Here is a 14,838-nt window from a genome sequence, read left to right as displayed (position 1 = left end):
ACAAGATCTTTGATCGATTAGACATTTTTGTATATATTTTTCTAATCCCCCCCCCAAGAATTGACTAGAATCTGAATGAATGAATGAATATTTGGACCTGTGTATTATTTGAATAGCTCAAAATGATAATAATTAATGTATATTTATAAACAGCAGTAGGCTACACACACATAGTAGGTAGCGGGTCCCTACTTAATCTCTCCATCAGTTTGTGGGTTCTTGGCCTCATATAGAACATTGGGATAGCTCCATCTGTGAAGGTTGTCCCACCAGCTTTTCTGTTGACACCCTTCATGTACAGTTATTAAAGAAAGTAAAAGTTATGTGATACAGCAGTGAACTTTCTGTCAGGCTGATTTGTTTTGATCAAAGAAAAGAAGATAAGAAAAGATTCACATCGAAGTCTGACCCACTGTCACATCTTGTGTTCTGCGGGGAAACTTCTGGACGTAGTAATGATGATACTTAGACCCTAATGCGTAACATGTACCATTCATCTGTGTCTGGCAGTGCGGAGTAAAGCCACTGATTAAAGTCATTCACCTTTTAACATATTCTCAGAATAACAGCAACTAGTCACTCAACAGTGACTCAGAGTTCGATTCAATGTCAACTGAATGACATTGAATGCCACACCACTCACACTCATGGTTGTAACATCAACCAAAAACACTGAACTCCCACGGTGCATTGCAGCACATATACTCCTTGCTGTCAAGTATTTAATTCAAATGTAATTTATTTTAGTTCGTTAGTTTTTTAAATATAATTCTAAATTTGAATTGATGGTGATCTTGTAACATTAAAAGGCCCGGCCCACTATTTACTGAACCTCTCGACCCCAGTTAAGCCAGCAATGGATAAATATGTATGCATAAATACAGTTTCGTTTTCTCTGTAGCAGTTCTTTCATTTCATAAATGCAACGCACTACTTCTTCACTTTTTTTTATACATAGGCCTAGCATAGAGGTAAAAAACGATATATGCGGTGTTATCATTTTAGATGTCAAAGGGGTTTTGTGGCTGCCAATGTTTTCTTTTCTGTGGGAAACGAGTCCAAATGGCTCTTTGAGTGTTGAAGGTTGTCAAACCCTGATCTAGACCAGACCAGGCACCCCCCACCCCATAGCAATGGCCTTGATGGCAGCGGCCATCCCCAGCATGATGCAAACATACACACAAACACAGAAAACTACACAAGATGGTGACATGGCCTCCAAATTCACCACATCCCGAACTGATCAAGTATCTGTGGGTTAAACCACAGAGGCCCCTCCCACCAACCCATAGGAGCCAAAGGCCTCCACTGACAACATCCTGTTGCCAGACACCACAGTACATCCTCAGAAGTACCCATGATGTACACAATATTGGGTCATAATGTTATGCCTGATCGGTGTAGTTTTCCCTTTAAAAGTGCAGAGAGCGGGGACCATATGAGGTAAACACCGATGGAGGAGGGGGAGGAGGCACCAGTGATTGCACACTGACCTCTACTGCTTTAAAAAAGGAACTGCACACTGGTCATAAGAATGTGACTTTTTCAGCCAGAGTTGAAAAAAATACAACCGTGCATTTGTTTGTAGAATCACAAAACACTCGTAAGAGCAAATCAAATCCTGCTATTAACTTACAGAAATTGTGTCAAAATTGTCTAATTTTAATGTTTTGATTGCATCCATGACCTTATCTAAAGCTATTTTTGCTCATACCAACCAATGACACTTGGTTTTAAGAACAATAGAGGCTTTCATTCATATACTTTCCCACATATTTCCCACAAAGTATTCACTCCAGAGTGCAGCTGATATTTCCTCAAATCAGCGCATCTGTCCCGCGCCCTAATTCATCTGAAAGTATGGAATTAAACAAACAGCAAATGTGACGAGCACAAAAGCATTTTTCGCATTCTGAATAGGATTTGCTGTGCGCAGTTCTCACCCCTGTGCCTTCTATGCAATAATGAGCACATTATGATCCAAACTGGTCGCGGAGTGAGAAAGGCTACTTTGTAAGTAAGTCCATTGAGTGGGAGGGTCTCACAGGCCAGTCTTGTATATATCGCAGTAAAAATCATGTTTCCTTCATCCGAGTCAACAGCACGGATATTTTGGTGTCATTGCGCTGCTACACTCACCAGTTACTCCTCGTGGGACTGAAAACAAGGTAACAGATAAAATTACCATCATTGAGTCAAATCCCTGACCTCTGCTTTAAATTAGTAATTTAATGTTAGATAATATTTGACTAGCGTCTGATACGTTGCTTTAATTGCACAGTAAATAGCCGTAAAAAAAAAAAAAAAAAAAAAAAAAGCCATTAATAAAACCTTAGTAGCGCTTCCCTGTGGTCATGATTGACCCCTGATCATAAAGCTGCACATCACGTGTGGAGTAGTTGTTATTTAGATAAGCATTACCCCTACCATTACACTGTCCTTCTGGAAATGGTATCTCTGATGCAGATAGGAAGCCTGAGCTTAAGTCGGGTCAAAGGTACTTTGACCGTCCACACAGGCTGCCTTCCCATTCGCCTCCTGCCTGCTGAAGTAGATGCCAATGGGGATTAGTTGTGCTGAAATCCCCTGATGGGAGATGAGAAGGCGAATGCTACCTCTCAAAGAGTAAGTGTGCAGCCCGCTGCATACATAAGCCATGAAAGCTGCTTTGTGCTCCCATGTTTCATTAAGTCACAGGGACATTAGTCTGGCAATGCTCACACCTTTAGGCAGAGATGGAAGCCCCATCAAGGCAACACAGCCAGTGATAAGGTCGCTGGTTTGATACTAAGCAAAGTCGACACACGTTGCTAGAATCACTTTTAGTCTGGAGGGGTGTCAACTCTGCAGAATATCATTTTAAGTGAGTGGCCAGCCATCTTTATCTGCGTGCTTTAGTCACGAATACAAGACACTGGAAATGAGACATTTAAGTTTTCACTTCATTCTCCTCTCGCTTTTCTTTCAATTCTTGCCCCTTCCTGCGGAGGACAAAAACCTAAAGTCATGGGGGAATGCGTACATAAACTCATACAGTAGAGTCTCAGGATTATCTTGAAAAGATTATCAAAGGCACTGACTTTACAAGCATCACACACACACACGAGGAAGTTAAAAGGTTGCGCCACTTTATGCGCAAGCCCGGACAAAAATAAAGGAAAAGAAGAAGTGTTGTTTTAATTATTACTAATTATTGATATGATTAATATCCAGTATATGGACTGGGGAGCCACATTAGCAAAACAACACAACAATGTTTGAGTCTTTTGCAGAAAAAAAAAAAACATAAAATAAAAAATGTCTTTACAAGCTCTACATGACTCGTACTATGTAAATGAAACACTGACTGAGAAGATGTGAAGTCTCAATCTCAGTGTGATTTTGGCACTTTTTTTGTTGTTGTTGTTTTTAGCAGAGGTCGGTTGCAAAACCAGTCGGGCTGAGAGGCGGTGTGATCTCTGACATGATACCACACTGCTGAGGTGAGGACACAGTGTGGAAATATATATATATATATATATATATACACACACACACACACACACATATATGTATATTTATATGTAGAACTTTTATTTATTTTTTCTCTCTGCCGCCTTCTTCAGACATCTATATTATAATTTATGGAAATAACCGTGTAAGTGAGTGGAGGCAGAGTAAAGTGCAGCTCTGGGGCAGGGCGTTGTTTTCTGAGCAGTGGGTGGCAATGTGAAAACTCCAGGCATCAGCACTATCATATCAGGGGGGGGTGGGTGATAAAGGAGGCCACGTATAAAAGAATAGTGTGATTTAAGCAAATGACTGATTGTTCTATACTGTCTCCTCTACGCTCACCTGGGAGCCGGGATACTACACAGAAGTGGTGGTGAGTGAATAGTTTCACTTTGTTTCAATTGTGCGAAATGTTAGTTTGTCAGATGAAGAATATTAAGGTTTAACAAAACAGATTTTTCACAGTTTTGATCTTTTTTTTATAATTGATTTTATAGTTGATTTTAGTCAGTTTTTTTTTGGTCACATTCAGTGGCTTCTACTGAAGGAGAAATAGTTCCTGTGTGGGGCCAGCCTGACAATTATTCACTGACACATTCGCTGATCTGCCCTTCCTTCCCCACTCTTCTCCTCTTCCCTCTCCGTTTCTCCCACTTTACTCCCTCTTTACTCACTGGCAACAAACGGCCTGTCCCTTCCTACACATCTTTCTCCATCCCGATCCGAACCCCTCAGAAACATGTCGTGCAGCGGGGTCAAGTCCTTTCTGGGGAGCCTGTCTCGGAGGAAGCCCCTTGAGCCCGATGGGGAGCAGTCCACGTTTAACCGGTGCCTGACCACGCTGGACCTGGTGGCCCTCGGCGTGGGCAGCACCCTGGGAGCCGGCGTCTACGTCCTCTCTGGAGAGGTGGCCAGGGACACTTCGGGGCCCAGCATCATCGTTTCCTTCTTCATCGCCGCCCTGGCCTCTATATTTGCCGGGCTGTGCTATGCAGAGTTCGGGTCCCGGGTTCCAAAAACAGGCTCGGCGTACCTTTACAGCTACGTGACCATTGGAGAACTTCTGGCTTTTATCACCGGATGGAACCTGCTGCTCTCCTACGTCATAGGCAAGTGGGATACGCATGATTTGATTGTTATTAATAAGAGTTTATACAATATATCACTGGTGACTGTTGACCGAGGGCCGGCGTGAGTGTTGACTGCTATTTTCCTGAATGAAATGTAAGTTTTCTCTTGCTTGCATGTGCTAAAGTGCAGCATTTTCCAAATCTGAGATTTTCATCACATCATCGTTTTTTAGCCTTTTATGTAACGCGTTCGGCTCAGAGAGGACAGTGAAACCCATAAATGATCAACCATCAACAGGAGACTATTTAACGGCGCCCCTGACCCTTCTCTTGCTGTGGAAGCAGATTCTTAGTGGCTCCTTTTACTGTAAGAGTAGAAGTTTCGAAAGTTAAGCCATCCCTCAAAAGCATGTTTTCCGTATTTCTTTACACCACTTGTTAAATAAATTCTAATTACCCCATAAACCAGTTGCAGTTTATAATAACTGAGTTGTAAAAAATATAAATATGTGCGGCCCTCTGTGATTCTGTGTCTCTTTCGCGTTTACGACTGCAGTTAAACGGCTTAGTTTATTGCTCTTTTCTCCCATTATCTCCTCAGGAACATCCAGTGTGGCCCTGGCATGGAGTGGGACATTTGATGACCTAATTGGAGGTGTCATATCAAAATTCTTTGAAGAAAATGCGGCCATGGGCCTTCCCGGCCTCGCACCGTACCCAGATGTCTTCGCGGCTTTTCTCATCCTGCTGCTGTCAGGTAAACCGGTGCTGTACACACACACACGCACGCAGACACACACACACACACACACACACACACACACACACACACTGTGCAGGAACAGCTCCCACTGACCATGCTTTCAATGAAGGTGTGCTGGCTTTCGGAGTGAAAGAGTCAACAAACATCAACAAGGTCTTCACCGCGGTCAACATCCTGGTGCTGGTGTTCGTGGTCATCTCCGGGTTCATCAAGGGAAACATCTCCAACTGGCAAATCAGCGAGGAGGTCCTGATAAACGCCACAGCGAACGCGGGGTAATGCAAAAAACAAAAATAAAAACAACACAATCCTATTTGTATTTGGGTACGCGCAGGATGCTGCCTTAGATAAACATGCTGGTTATCTTACTGCTAATAACCACAAGTTAACACGCTCTCCCTGTGTGTGTGTGTGTGTGTGTGTGTGTGTCTCCACCCGGCTGCAGAAACTTGAGCTCCACTGCTAATGTAACAAGTGTGTATGGCGTGGGTGGATTTTTTCCTTACGGCTTCGGTGGAACCCTGGCTGGAGCTGCGACGTGCTTTTATGCATTTGTCGGATTCGACTGCATCGCCACAACAGGTAACAGGGCAGTTGGTGCATGTTAACTTGAAACGCAAATAAAAATATAAATAAATAAATAAATAAATGAAATGTTTGGCTGTTTTGAAAATGGCAACAGTAGGCTGATGTGCTGTATTTCCTGTGTGATAGTGGATATGAAGCAGCCTTTTTACTTAATGACAGCAGTAAATGATCGTTCTTCTTATCACAGTGCTTTTACCACGTTTTATGAGGCTTTTACTTGTGCACTGCGAAACAAATCAGTAAGTCCGGTAATAAATTTTAATAGCTGATCATAAAAATATTCCCTAAAGGTCGCCTAGGCCCCGTGGCTTGCTCAGATCCTCCACGTTCTCGCAAGCATTCCTGTGATATTCTTCCACACAGTTATCAGTTGGTTAGGTCTCCTGATAGTTCATGTAAACATCACTTAAGAATGAAGTGTCACTGACTTCTTTCTTTCTTCGTAGGCGAGGAGGTGAAGAACCCCCAGAAGTCGGTGCCTCTGGGCATTGTGGCCTCGCTGCTCATCTGCTTCCTGGCCTACTTTGCTGTGTCCGCTGCCCTCACCCTGATGATGCCCTACTACTTGCTCAGTGAAAAAAGCCCCCTGCCAGTGGCCTTTGAGTACGTGGGCTGGGGTCCCGCCAAATACGCCGTGGCTGTGGGATCGCTATGTGCCCTGTCCACCAGGTACGAAACCACTGATGCCAGCATTCGTGCTCACTAACCTTAGTCGATCATTACAGTTGCATTAAACAGGTTAATTACAGTTGATTATTAATAACTTACGGCGTCTTATGACTTTAAATATCTGGTGTTTGTCGACTCAGTTTGTGTAATTGCTGACCTAAATAAGATAACAATAAGAAAATTAAAAAAAAACAAAACAAAACACCATTGTCAGTTTTGCTTTATGAATGAAAGGGTGGAGAAGGGTATGGTACTCTCCACAGTATTTACTCACTATCAACCTTTATCAGAACAAGCAGTCACTTGACAATGGTCATCTGTTTCTTAGGTGACGGGAAGAGCCTGCCAAATAAAAATCTTACGCACTGCATTTGATTACACTGATACTACCAGTGAGTGCTTCTGGCATTTTGATACCGTACAGCACTTACGCCAGCATGACAGCAGCAAAATATAACAGTACACTTAACTTACGTCAGGGTAAACTGTTGGGTAAAAACTGTCTGCGTATTTAACAGAAGACCAGACTTTTAAATCTGGTGTCTGCTGCAGCTTCCCCTTGTTGGCACACCAGTAGCACTGGATTTTATATTTTTATGACTCTTCCTCAGAGCTGAAGAGGCCAGAAGCTGTAGTGACGGAAACAAAGTAGCCTAGAGCAGCTGGAAGTATGATAAAAAATTAGAGTGATAAAACCCCATCATAAGGTGATTTGCTGCCTAAACAAGAAACTCAGAGCAAGGACAAACATTACCAGTGTAATGTCACTGTAACTATGTACCGTGTACTGTAACTAACTATGTTTGTGTGATTGCTATCACTGCCAGAAGGGGGAAAACAAATGTCCTGCACTGTAGCTTTAAAAAGCAAATCGTATTTTTATTTCCATCTAAGGAACCTGTCTGACTCTAATTTGCTTTTTTCTCCAGCCTGCTAGGCTCCATGTTCCCGATGCCTCGGGTTCTGTTTGCCATGGCGAGAGATGGGCTTCTCTTCCAACCCTTGACCAAAGTCACCGCTAAGGGCAGTCCTGCTGTAGCTACCATATCATCTGGAGTTGTGGCAGGTACAGATGTTCCAGCTGTTCACCATGACCTCTGTACGTGTGGGGAGGTTCACTCATTTTGTGCCCTTTGTATCTCTTGCACATTTTAGCTATCATGGCTCTACTGTTCGATCTGGAAGCCCTGGTGGAAATGATGTCCATCGGCACCCTCTTTGCTTACACGCTGGTGGCCATCTGCATCCTAATACTGAGGTACATATACCTATAGACTGAGGCTTCCAGCGCCGGTCGAGGCCGGCAGCTGATTGCAACAGGTCTCTCTTTCTTTCTAACTTCTTTCACTTTTTTCTTCACTTTTGTGTGAATACTTTGGATATGCTTTTAAAACAGCACTGCACTCTTGTAGTTTTTATTCGGAGACTCTACATTGCCATAGTCATTCAAAACTTTTTGTTACAATCCAATTACTTTTGTTGCAATTCAATACTTTTTGTACATATGCCAATACATATGTATATTGTTTATTCTATTCCATTTTTTTATCTTATTATTTATCTTTTGCACTCATTATTCTTGTTACTTTTCTGGCCCTATGCATACTGTTGCAAACTGCAATTTCCCCACTGTGGGACAAATAAAGGTTTTTCTATTCTATTCTGTTCTTTGTTTTAGTGTCCCAAACCTCTAAACCTACGGCACTGTGCAACATTTGATCTTCTTCACTCGTTGTTCTTTGTGTAATCAAGGTACCAGACAGGTCCTTCCGAATGCTCAGACCTGCAGATCATAGAATCAAACACCAGATTCGGCTTCTTGAAGCCCCCGTCTTCTCCCACCCCCGCCACCTCACGAACAGTCACAATCTTGATTGTAGTGTCTGGTAAGTAACGAAGCGGTTCCTAAAAGACTTGTCTTCGCCAGCAAAGGCTGTCTTTGCCTCTCAGGTCTCTGGTCCCAATCGTTCGTCTTTTCTCTCTTTCTACAGTTGCGTGTGTTGTTGCACTGTGCGTCATCCTGTCTCAGGCCATAGGTGCTCTGGCCAGCGCCGAAGCATGGTGCGTGGTCCTTGTATGCATCCTCGGCTTAGTCATCCTGCTCAACACTTTCCTCATCTGGAGGCACCCGCAGAACCCCACCAAAGCAACGTTTATGGTGAGAGTAGCAGTGTAGTAGTATTTGAGTCTGATGCTTTAATTTCCTTCAAGCTTCTTCATTAAACCCTCCCCCCCTTTTTTTCTCTCCTCATAGGTGCCTTTACTCCCTGCTCTGCCTTTGGTGAGCACATTCATCAACGTCTACTTGATGGTGCAGTTAGGAGGAGACACATGGTTACGATACGCCATCTGGATGTTAGTCGGTAAGACAATATTTATAACTGAAAGGATTAGATGGACTTCCCCGAGCTAGCTGGTGAACTGCAATGACCCGTCGCTCCTCTCTCCAGGGTTACTCATCTACTTTGGCTACGGGATCCGGAACAGCGTTCAGAAGAAGCGTCAAAAGGGCAAGCACGCGACGGTTGAAACAGTCACCAGCCAAACAGAGAAGGACGCGGTTAAAGAGGAGAAGTTCTGAGCTCAGGTGGAGCGAGGACAGAGAAAACTGAGATGTTACAGTGAGTAAGCGCTTTGAATGTGGATCTACAGTTTTACACACACACACACCAGTGCCGGTCTGGTTCTGCAGTGTTTCAGTGCCTGAGAGCGTCAAACCCCCACATATGTATGATATATATTTTTACTTTTATTCCACACTGACACTTTATGTAATCCTTCATGGAATTTTTTTTGTTGTTGTTGTTTGTTTGTTTGAAGCATATTTGGACTTGTGATGTTTAAGAACTGGGAATCATAATATGTGAGCTACAAATTAGGGAGCCCACATTTGAAAATGTAAACCTCACCCCAAGCTTATTTTCACGTACTTATTATTAATCATGTGTGTATCACCATCAGTGTCGTGTGCTGGAGTTTCCAAACCTGATATTTAACTAGCCCCCACAGAAAAAAAGTGTAGATAATTAATATGTTATTGCATTGAGCACGTTTACACTTTTAAAATGTAAAATTCCATCTCACTTGTGTTAATGATTATAAATCTTATTTTTGTGAGAGGCATGTAGATACCGGAAGCCTTTTGTGGAATGTGATATTTTATTTGTTTAAACTTTAAACAGACTGTGTTGATGAGTGTAAATATGGAAACTGTAAATGTTTGCAAATTACGTATGTGTAAATTAATAAAAAAAGGAATAATCCTGTTTTTCACACGACTACAATCTGGAGTTATTTTGTTGCGGGATGCGTCGATTAAAAATGAACAAATAACAAAAACCGCGGCTCACCTGCAGCCTTGGACAAAGACGCCATGAGTTCCTCGAGAACAAAAGGGCCTTTCAGTGTCAGCTTATGTGTGTCATGTTCAAAATCTTGCCTAAGCTAGTCACTCAGAAGGAAAGTTTTACAATTTCTATATGGTTATTGTTGGGAACAAGGAATTCAAAAGTTTCAGTTTATGTATTGTTAAGAAATGTGTCATTTTAGATGGGCTGTTTTTTTTCAAAATCGAGTTTTTGCAGTTTGCAGTTTGCAGTTTTCAGAATTACAACAACACACATAAATGCAAAATTCTTTTTGCATGGCAGTATTTTTCATTTATATTATATTATTTTTATAATAGTCCAAATCAAACTAAGACTGTGTTTTGATTTACCTGTGGAAAGGCAGCAGGTCACGCGGTTTATTGGGCACCAAATGCTTTTAATAACCCACAACCCTGACCCTCGTGTTCCCGAGGGTCAGACTCAAGCTGCTAACACACTTCCAGTCTCAGCAGCTAAGCAAACAGGCTGTGCGATTCCAAAACGGAGGGGCCTCATTGGTCCGGACAGGCTTGAAAGCCTCCATTGAGCCACTCAGGAGGAATTTGGGGTACTAATGCCACACTGAGGAGGAGGAATTTGTGTGATTCCGTTAGACAGCTGAACCGTCACTCCGCAAGCTCTGCTCTCCTCCTCTCTCTTCTCTCCACTCTTTCGCCTTTCCCTCTTTTGGTCTCTTCGGCTCCTTGAACCGTGCGAACCGACGATCCTCGAGCCGCTTCCTGCCAGTCCTCTGATCGATCATGCCTTCGGTGGCTTTGTGGAGGCTGGTGCTGCATGCTCTCGTTATTTGTGCGTTAATCTCGGAGTTAGGTAAGTGTCTGTACTTCCTCGTTGTGCAGCTGTTATGTGAACGTGTGTTTCTAGAATCACAGAGAGGGGAGCAATTCTCTCGGCCTAATCTGCTGCACTCTACAAGCTCGCATCTGATAAAAAAGATACCTTCGCCGCAATCTTATCTTAATCCGTAACTGCTAACTGCTGATTAACCATGCTCTGTGTATAACGTTGTCTAAAAGATGCCCAAGAGCAGAGGACCACTCCAGGGAGGACATCCAAGCCCAGCAAACCCAAACTTGGCAAACCAACAAACAAAGGGCCCAGAGCTGTGACAGCCAAGCCCAAGATCAAAGCCGCACCTGCAACCAAGGCACAGACTTCCCTCACGCAGGTATGGCACATATAGTACGCGTGTGCTTTTCGGGCCTGACTGCATATGTGTTTTTAATGTTCAAAAATAATGGTTTTGTCTCCGTCACATTAAGGTGCTGAACAGAGGTAAGTTTAAGAAGGTGGGAGAGACCCTGAGCGTGCAGAGTGGAGACACTCTGGAGCTGAGGTGCAGGGGGAAACCAGTGCAGTGGAGCGTCCCCCAGTACCTTGAGGAGGAGAATGATGGCAGGCTCAGGTAAGCTGTCTGTAAATCTAAATTCTGCGGAGTGCGTTATAATGATAAAATCCGCCAGTGAGTCATTGTGGTCTTTGACTTTTGGCTCTGCAGGATAATCCAACAAGAGCGATACGGCGTTCTAACATTAGTCAACAGCACTGGTGCAGACACAGGGGAGTACACCTGTTACCCAATGTACTGCGAAGATACAGACTGTCGGAAGGAGTACAGCAAAGCAATCAAAGTCTTCATCTTCTTTCCTGGTATAAATTTTATTGATGCTGACACGTGTTTTCCGTAAGGGGTCACTTACCACCAGCTTGATAGGAATCCTGTTAATCTAATCTTATCGCCGCTCATATCATATCTTTTCGCTGTACCAACCAGATCCACAGGAACTGTTTGTTCCCTCGTCCGACTACTATGCGGTGATTCAGATGAGGACCAACTGGCCGACGGTCCTCCCCTGCCAGGTGACGTCGCCCGCGGCCAAGGTGACTCTGCACCGTGAGTTCCCACCGGCGGAGGTGGAGGTGGACGGCAAAGAGATCTCCTTTGACGTCAAGAAGGGCTTCACCATCCATCGACCCCGGCCTTATCACGCCGGAGAGTTGTACTGTGTAGCCAGCCTGGGCAACCTGAGGCAGAGCTCCATAAAGTACATGCTCATCTATGTGAACTGTGAGTGCTGAGAATAAGTAGTTGTTGCATTAGGTCCCATGATAAACTCTGAATAATCAATGAATTTAATCACTCAATCACTGGAGTTAATCATTAAGCTTATTACAGCTTTTTGATGTCAGAATTACATTTTAATTGCTTCATTATTTTTTTTATGACTGACGAACAATTCACACATCTACTGTTTTAGCTACTAAAAAAAAAAAAAGTTCTCACAGTTCAGCTGCCACTCGATACATATATATTTACACTTGACTGAGCACAAGTAGAGTTCAGGCCTACAGACGCTTCCAGGTCATGTTGTTGTCTACATACATTTAAACTTGTTCAGATGTTCCAGTGACTGACTGACTGACTGCTGACATGCCCTCAGACCCCATGGCTCCTCCTGCACCAGTGATCCAGGCATCGTCGAGCTCAGTGGCCGTGGGGGAGAACCTGCGCGTCAGCTGCACCGTAGTAGGAGAGCGGGATGTGGATGTAGGGTTTACCTGGGAATATCCAGGAGAGCAGGTCAGACACTCACGGAGAGTCGTAACTAACGCTTAAAATGTCAGTTTCAAATGAATGCGATGTGTTAATAAATAACCAGTTAATACTTTTTTACAGCAGGAGATTAAGAACATATAGCAGATTAGGAACGTGCATGTTTGCTTGTGAACTATAAATGACTGAAGTGTCCTAGTAGTCGTCAGTGAAAATTCAACCTATGGACCGTTTGAATTTTGGCCTGTGAGTAATTATTTATGACTAACCAGCATGTGAGCAGGTAAGGTAAGCTATGAGCCAGTGCATAGTACGAGTCATTTTCTGAATGGAGCTCCTGTGCTGATTGCAGATCGGGAGGCCTCCGTACACGCAGGAAATCATCAGTCCAGTCAACGGAGGAGCGGCCCAGAAGCAGTCCCAGTCTGTCCTCCTGGTGGACGAAGTGAGAGACGTGGACCAAGGAACGTACACCTGCACCGCAGAGAACCTCCAAGGAGCCAAATCAGTGTCCACCACCGTTAAAGTGGTGCCCAAAGCCAAACCAAGGAAACCATGAGCGAGAGAGAGAGAGAGAGGGTGGAGATCTGAACGTTTAGCTACGTCAAAGTATTAACGAGCATATATCAGTCACATATGAATCACACACAATAAAAAAAACAAAGTGCAATTATAACAGACATGTGGTTGTTGAAATTAATGTACTTATGTAAATGTGTCAAACATGTATATTAAAGGTTTTGTATTCACACACCACTGCCTGTCCTCTCTACTTGTTTATGCCTGTGCAAAGATGATTAGCACGACATATAGATTAGTTGTTTCTTTATTATAACTCCTACTAATTACTATGGTAATAAAGCAAGAGTAATGTCATGGACCCTATCAAAAATATGCAGATTTTTTTAAATGTAGCTGTATTAACCCCTAATTCAACTCATTCATAATGGCAGTGGAATCACAACTTAATCCAACCTTACACACTAGAACATGGGTCTTCAAAAGGGGGTCTGCAACCCCTAGGGGTCCACAGAGGTACAGCAGGGTGGCCGCAAAATGTCTTGTGGGGAAAAAAAATAAAAATGGGTATATTTGAACCAGTGCATAATCTGAATAGCTTAATATTGCAGCAACATGCTAATAATAATGTATATTTATAAATAGCACTGTATGTGTTTAATATAGAACACATACAGTAGGTAGGGGGTCCCATCAGTTTGAGGGTTTGTGGCCTAAAAAACGTTCAAGACCCTGGATTGAAGAAGAGGGGAGGACGTAGGAGCGCCTGAAGAAAACCCACGGAGCCTCCTGCAGGCAGGATGGTGGGTCCTGACCCAGAACCTTCCAACCTCTTGCTAAACCACTGTGCGACAAGCTTAGCTGTATTTAATTCTATAGTGCCAGCAACAATACGGATTGTATCAGGATACATCGCACTATTCAAACCCAACCCAGAGATAGTACTAAGAACCCTGAAAGGAATAGCTCTTAACAGGAAGAAATCTTGACCAGAACCACAGGACTGGGACCAGAACCCAGATCAATTGCTTGGGACCCCTCTGATTAAAGTCCTTAGTGTGAGAAGAAAAAACTGAAAGAACTGATTTTTGATGGTCATTAATTCCATACCTCTCATCATCTGTATTTAACTATCCTCATTTTGTACCTCATTTCCCATTTTATGTAGAGCATACAACCGTTGTTAATCCAGCTCTGGTATTAATCCTTTATCATTCCACTGGGTCATATACATTTGACAGCAGCTTTTTGAACCAATCAGAGCTCTGTACACAAGTTGAGTAAATGCTGAATGATGCAATATGTAATTTTCGTCTGTTTTCATTGATCAAAGTCATTATTGGATTAAACCAACACGTCTAAAAAAAAAAAAAAAAAAAAAAAAAAACATAAATAAATACAAATAAATAGATAAAATAAGACGAACCCAACAACTAATTTTATTCTTATTTTTTTAACTGTGTACCAGCTTTGCTTACTCTAAAACTTAAGAGTGATTCTGACTTTAGTCTGACTTCGGAGTGTTGGCTTTCAAAAGAGACCAAGGCCAGGCATGAGCTCCAAAATGTTCATGAACCGTATTCAGTTTACTTTGGGTGGGTATGTCCTAAATAGGCTTTTTTTTCCTTCTTGAAAACAAACAAAACCTGCGACAACATAAGTTTTTCTTTCCTGCTTCCGTTTGTCATTGCAGCGCACCTACCCGATGGGTAGATGGCGCTGTTCCGCTTCGATGTTGTGTTGTTTCTTTTTTCTTTTTTTTTTTAGCGTGTCTGTCCAGTCACCGGGGGACAG

General features: G+C 42.9%; 2 protein-coding genes across 4 annotated transcripts; both read left to right on the top strand.

Annotated features, from left to right (window-relative positions):
* The first annotated feature begins 2,097 nt into the window (after positions 1–2,097).
* On the top strand, positions 2,098–9,860 carry LOC125008705 (cationic amino acid transporter 2-like). 3 transcript variants are annotated; one of them, XM_047586064.1, is made up of 14 exons: positions 2,098–2,168; positions 3,413–3,482; positions 3,858–3,865; positions 4,228–4,601; positions 5,164–5,319; positions 5,435–5,600; positions 5,771–5,907; positions 6,360–6,582; positions 7,512–7,648; positions 7,738–7,840; positions 8,335–8,468; positions 8,574–8,740; positions 8,837–8,945; positions 9,033–9,860. In XM_047586064.1, the coding sequence occupies exons 4-14, from the start codon at positions 4,232–4,234 to the stop codon at positions 9,161–9,163; spliced, it is 1,833 nt and encodes a 610-aa protein (XP_047442020.1). In that variant the 5' UTR covers positions 2,098–2,168; positions 3,413–3,482; positions 3,858–3,865; positions 4,228–4,231; the 3' UTR covers positions 9,164–9,860. The 3 variants fall into 3 exon arrangements, with proteins under 3 accessions (XP_047442020.1, XP_047442021.1, XP_047442019.1); XM_047586065.1 differs by lacking the exon at positions 2,098–2,168 and having other exon boundaries at positions 3,468–3,482; positions 3,861–3,865; XM_047586063.1 differs by lacking the exons at positions 2,098–2,168; positions 3,413–3,482 and having other exon boundaries at positions 3,751–3,865.
* Positions 9,861–10,432: 572 nt separating this feature from the next.
* LOC125008704 (platelet-derived growth factor receptor-like protein) lies at positions 10,433–13,474 on the top strand. Its single transcript, XM_047586062.1, has 7 exons — positions 10,433–10,781; positions 10,988–11,139; positions 11,234–11,376; positions 11,470–11,621; positions 11,746–12,039; positions 12,413–12,552; positions 12,878–13,474. The coding sequence occupies exons 1-7, from the start codon at positions 10,712–10,714 to the stop codon at positions 13,082–13,084; spliced, it is 1,158 nt and encodes a 385-aa protein (XP_047442018.1). The 5' UTR covers positions 10,433–10,711; the 3' UTR covers positions 13,085–13,474.
* The last annotated feature ends 1,364 nt before the right edge of the window (positions 13,475–14,838 follow it).

Source organism: Mugil cephalus, chromosome 5, assembly GCF_022458985.1.
Source record: "Mugil cephalus isolate CIBA_MC_2020 chromosome 5, CIBA_Mcephalus_1.1, whole genome shotgun sequence".
In the NCBI taxonomy this organism is placed as follows: Eukaryota; Metazoa; Chordata; class Actinopteri; order Mugiliformes; family Mugilidae; genus Mugil; species Mugil cephalus.
Note: the sequence above shows the minus strand (reverse complement) of the source record. Positions and strands in the feature narration are given on the sequence as shown.

Coding starts and splice junctions, on each gene's coding strand:
- LOC125008704 (XM_047586062.1), top strand. CDS start 10,712: ATGCCTTCGGTGGCTTTGTGGAGGCTGGTGCTGCATGCTCTCGTTATT. Junction 10,782..10,987: donor TGCGTTAATCTCGGAGTTAG/GTAAGTGTCTGT, acceptor GTTGTCTAAAAG/ATGCCCAAGAGCAGAGGACC. Junction 12,553..12,877: donor GGGAATATCCAGGAGAGCAG/GTCAGACACTCA, acceptor TGCTGATTGCAG/ATCGGGAGGCCTCCGTACAC.
- LOC125008705 (XM_047586064.1), top strand. CDS start 4,232: ATGTCGTGCAGCGGGGTCAAGTCCTTTCTGGGGAGCCTGTCTCGGAGG. Junction 6,583..7,511: donor CTATGTGCCCTGTCCACCAG/GTACGAAACCAC, acceptor TTTTTTCTCCAG/CCTGCTAGGCTCCATGTTCC. Junction 7,649..7,737: donor ATCATCTGGAGTTGTGGCAG/GTACAGATGTTC, acceptor TGCACATTTTAG/CTATCATGGCTCTACTGTTC.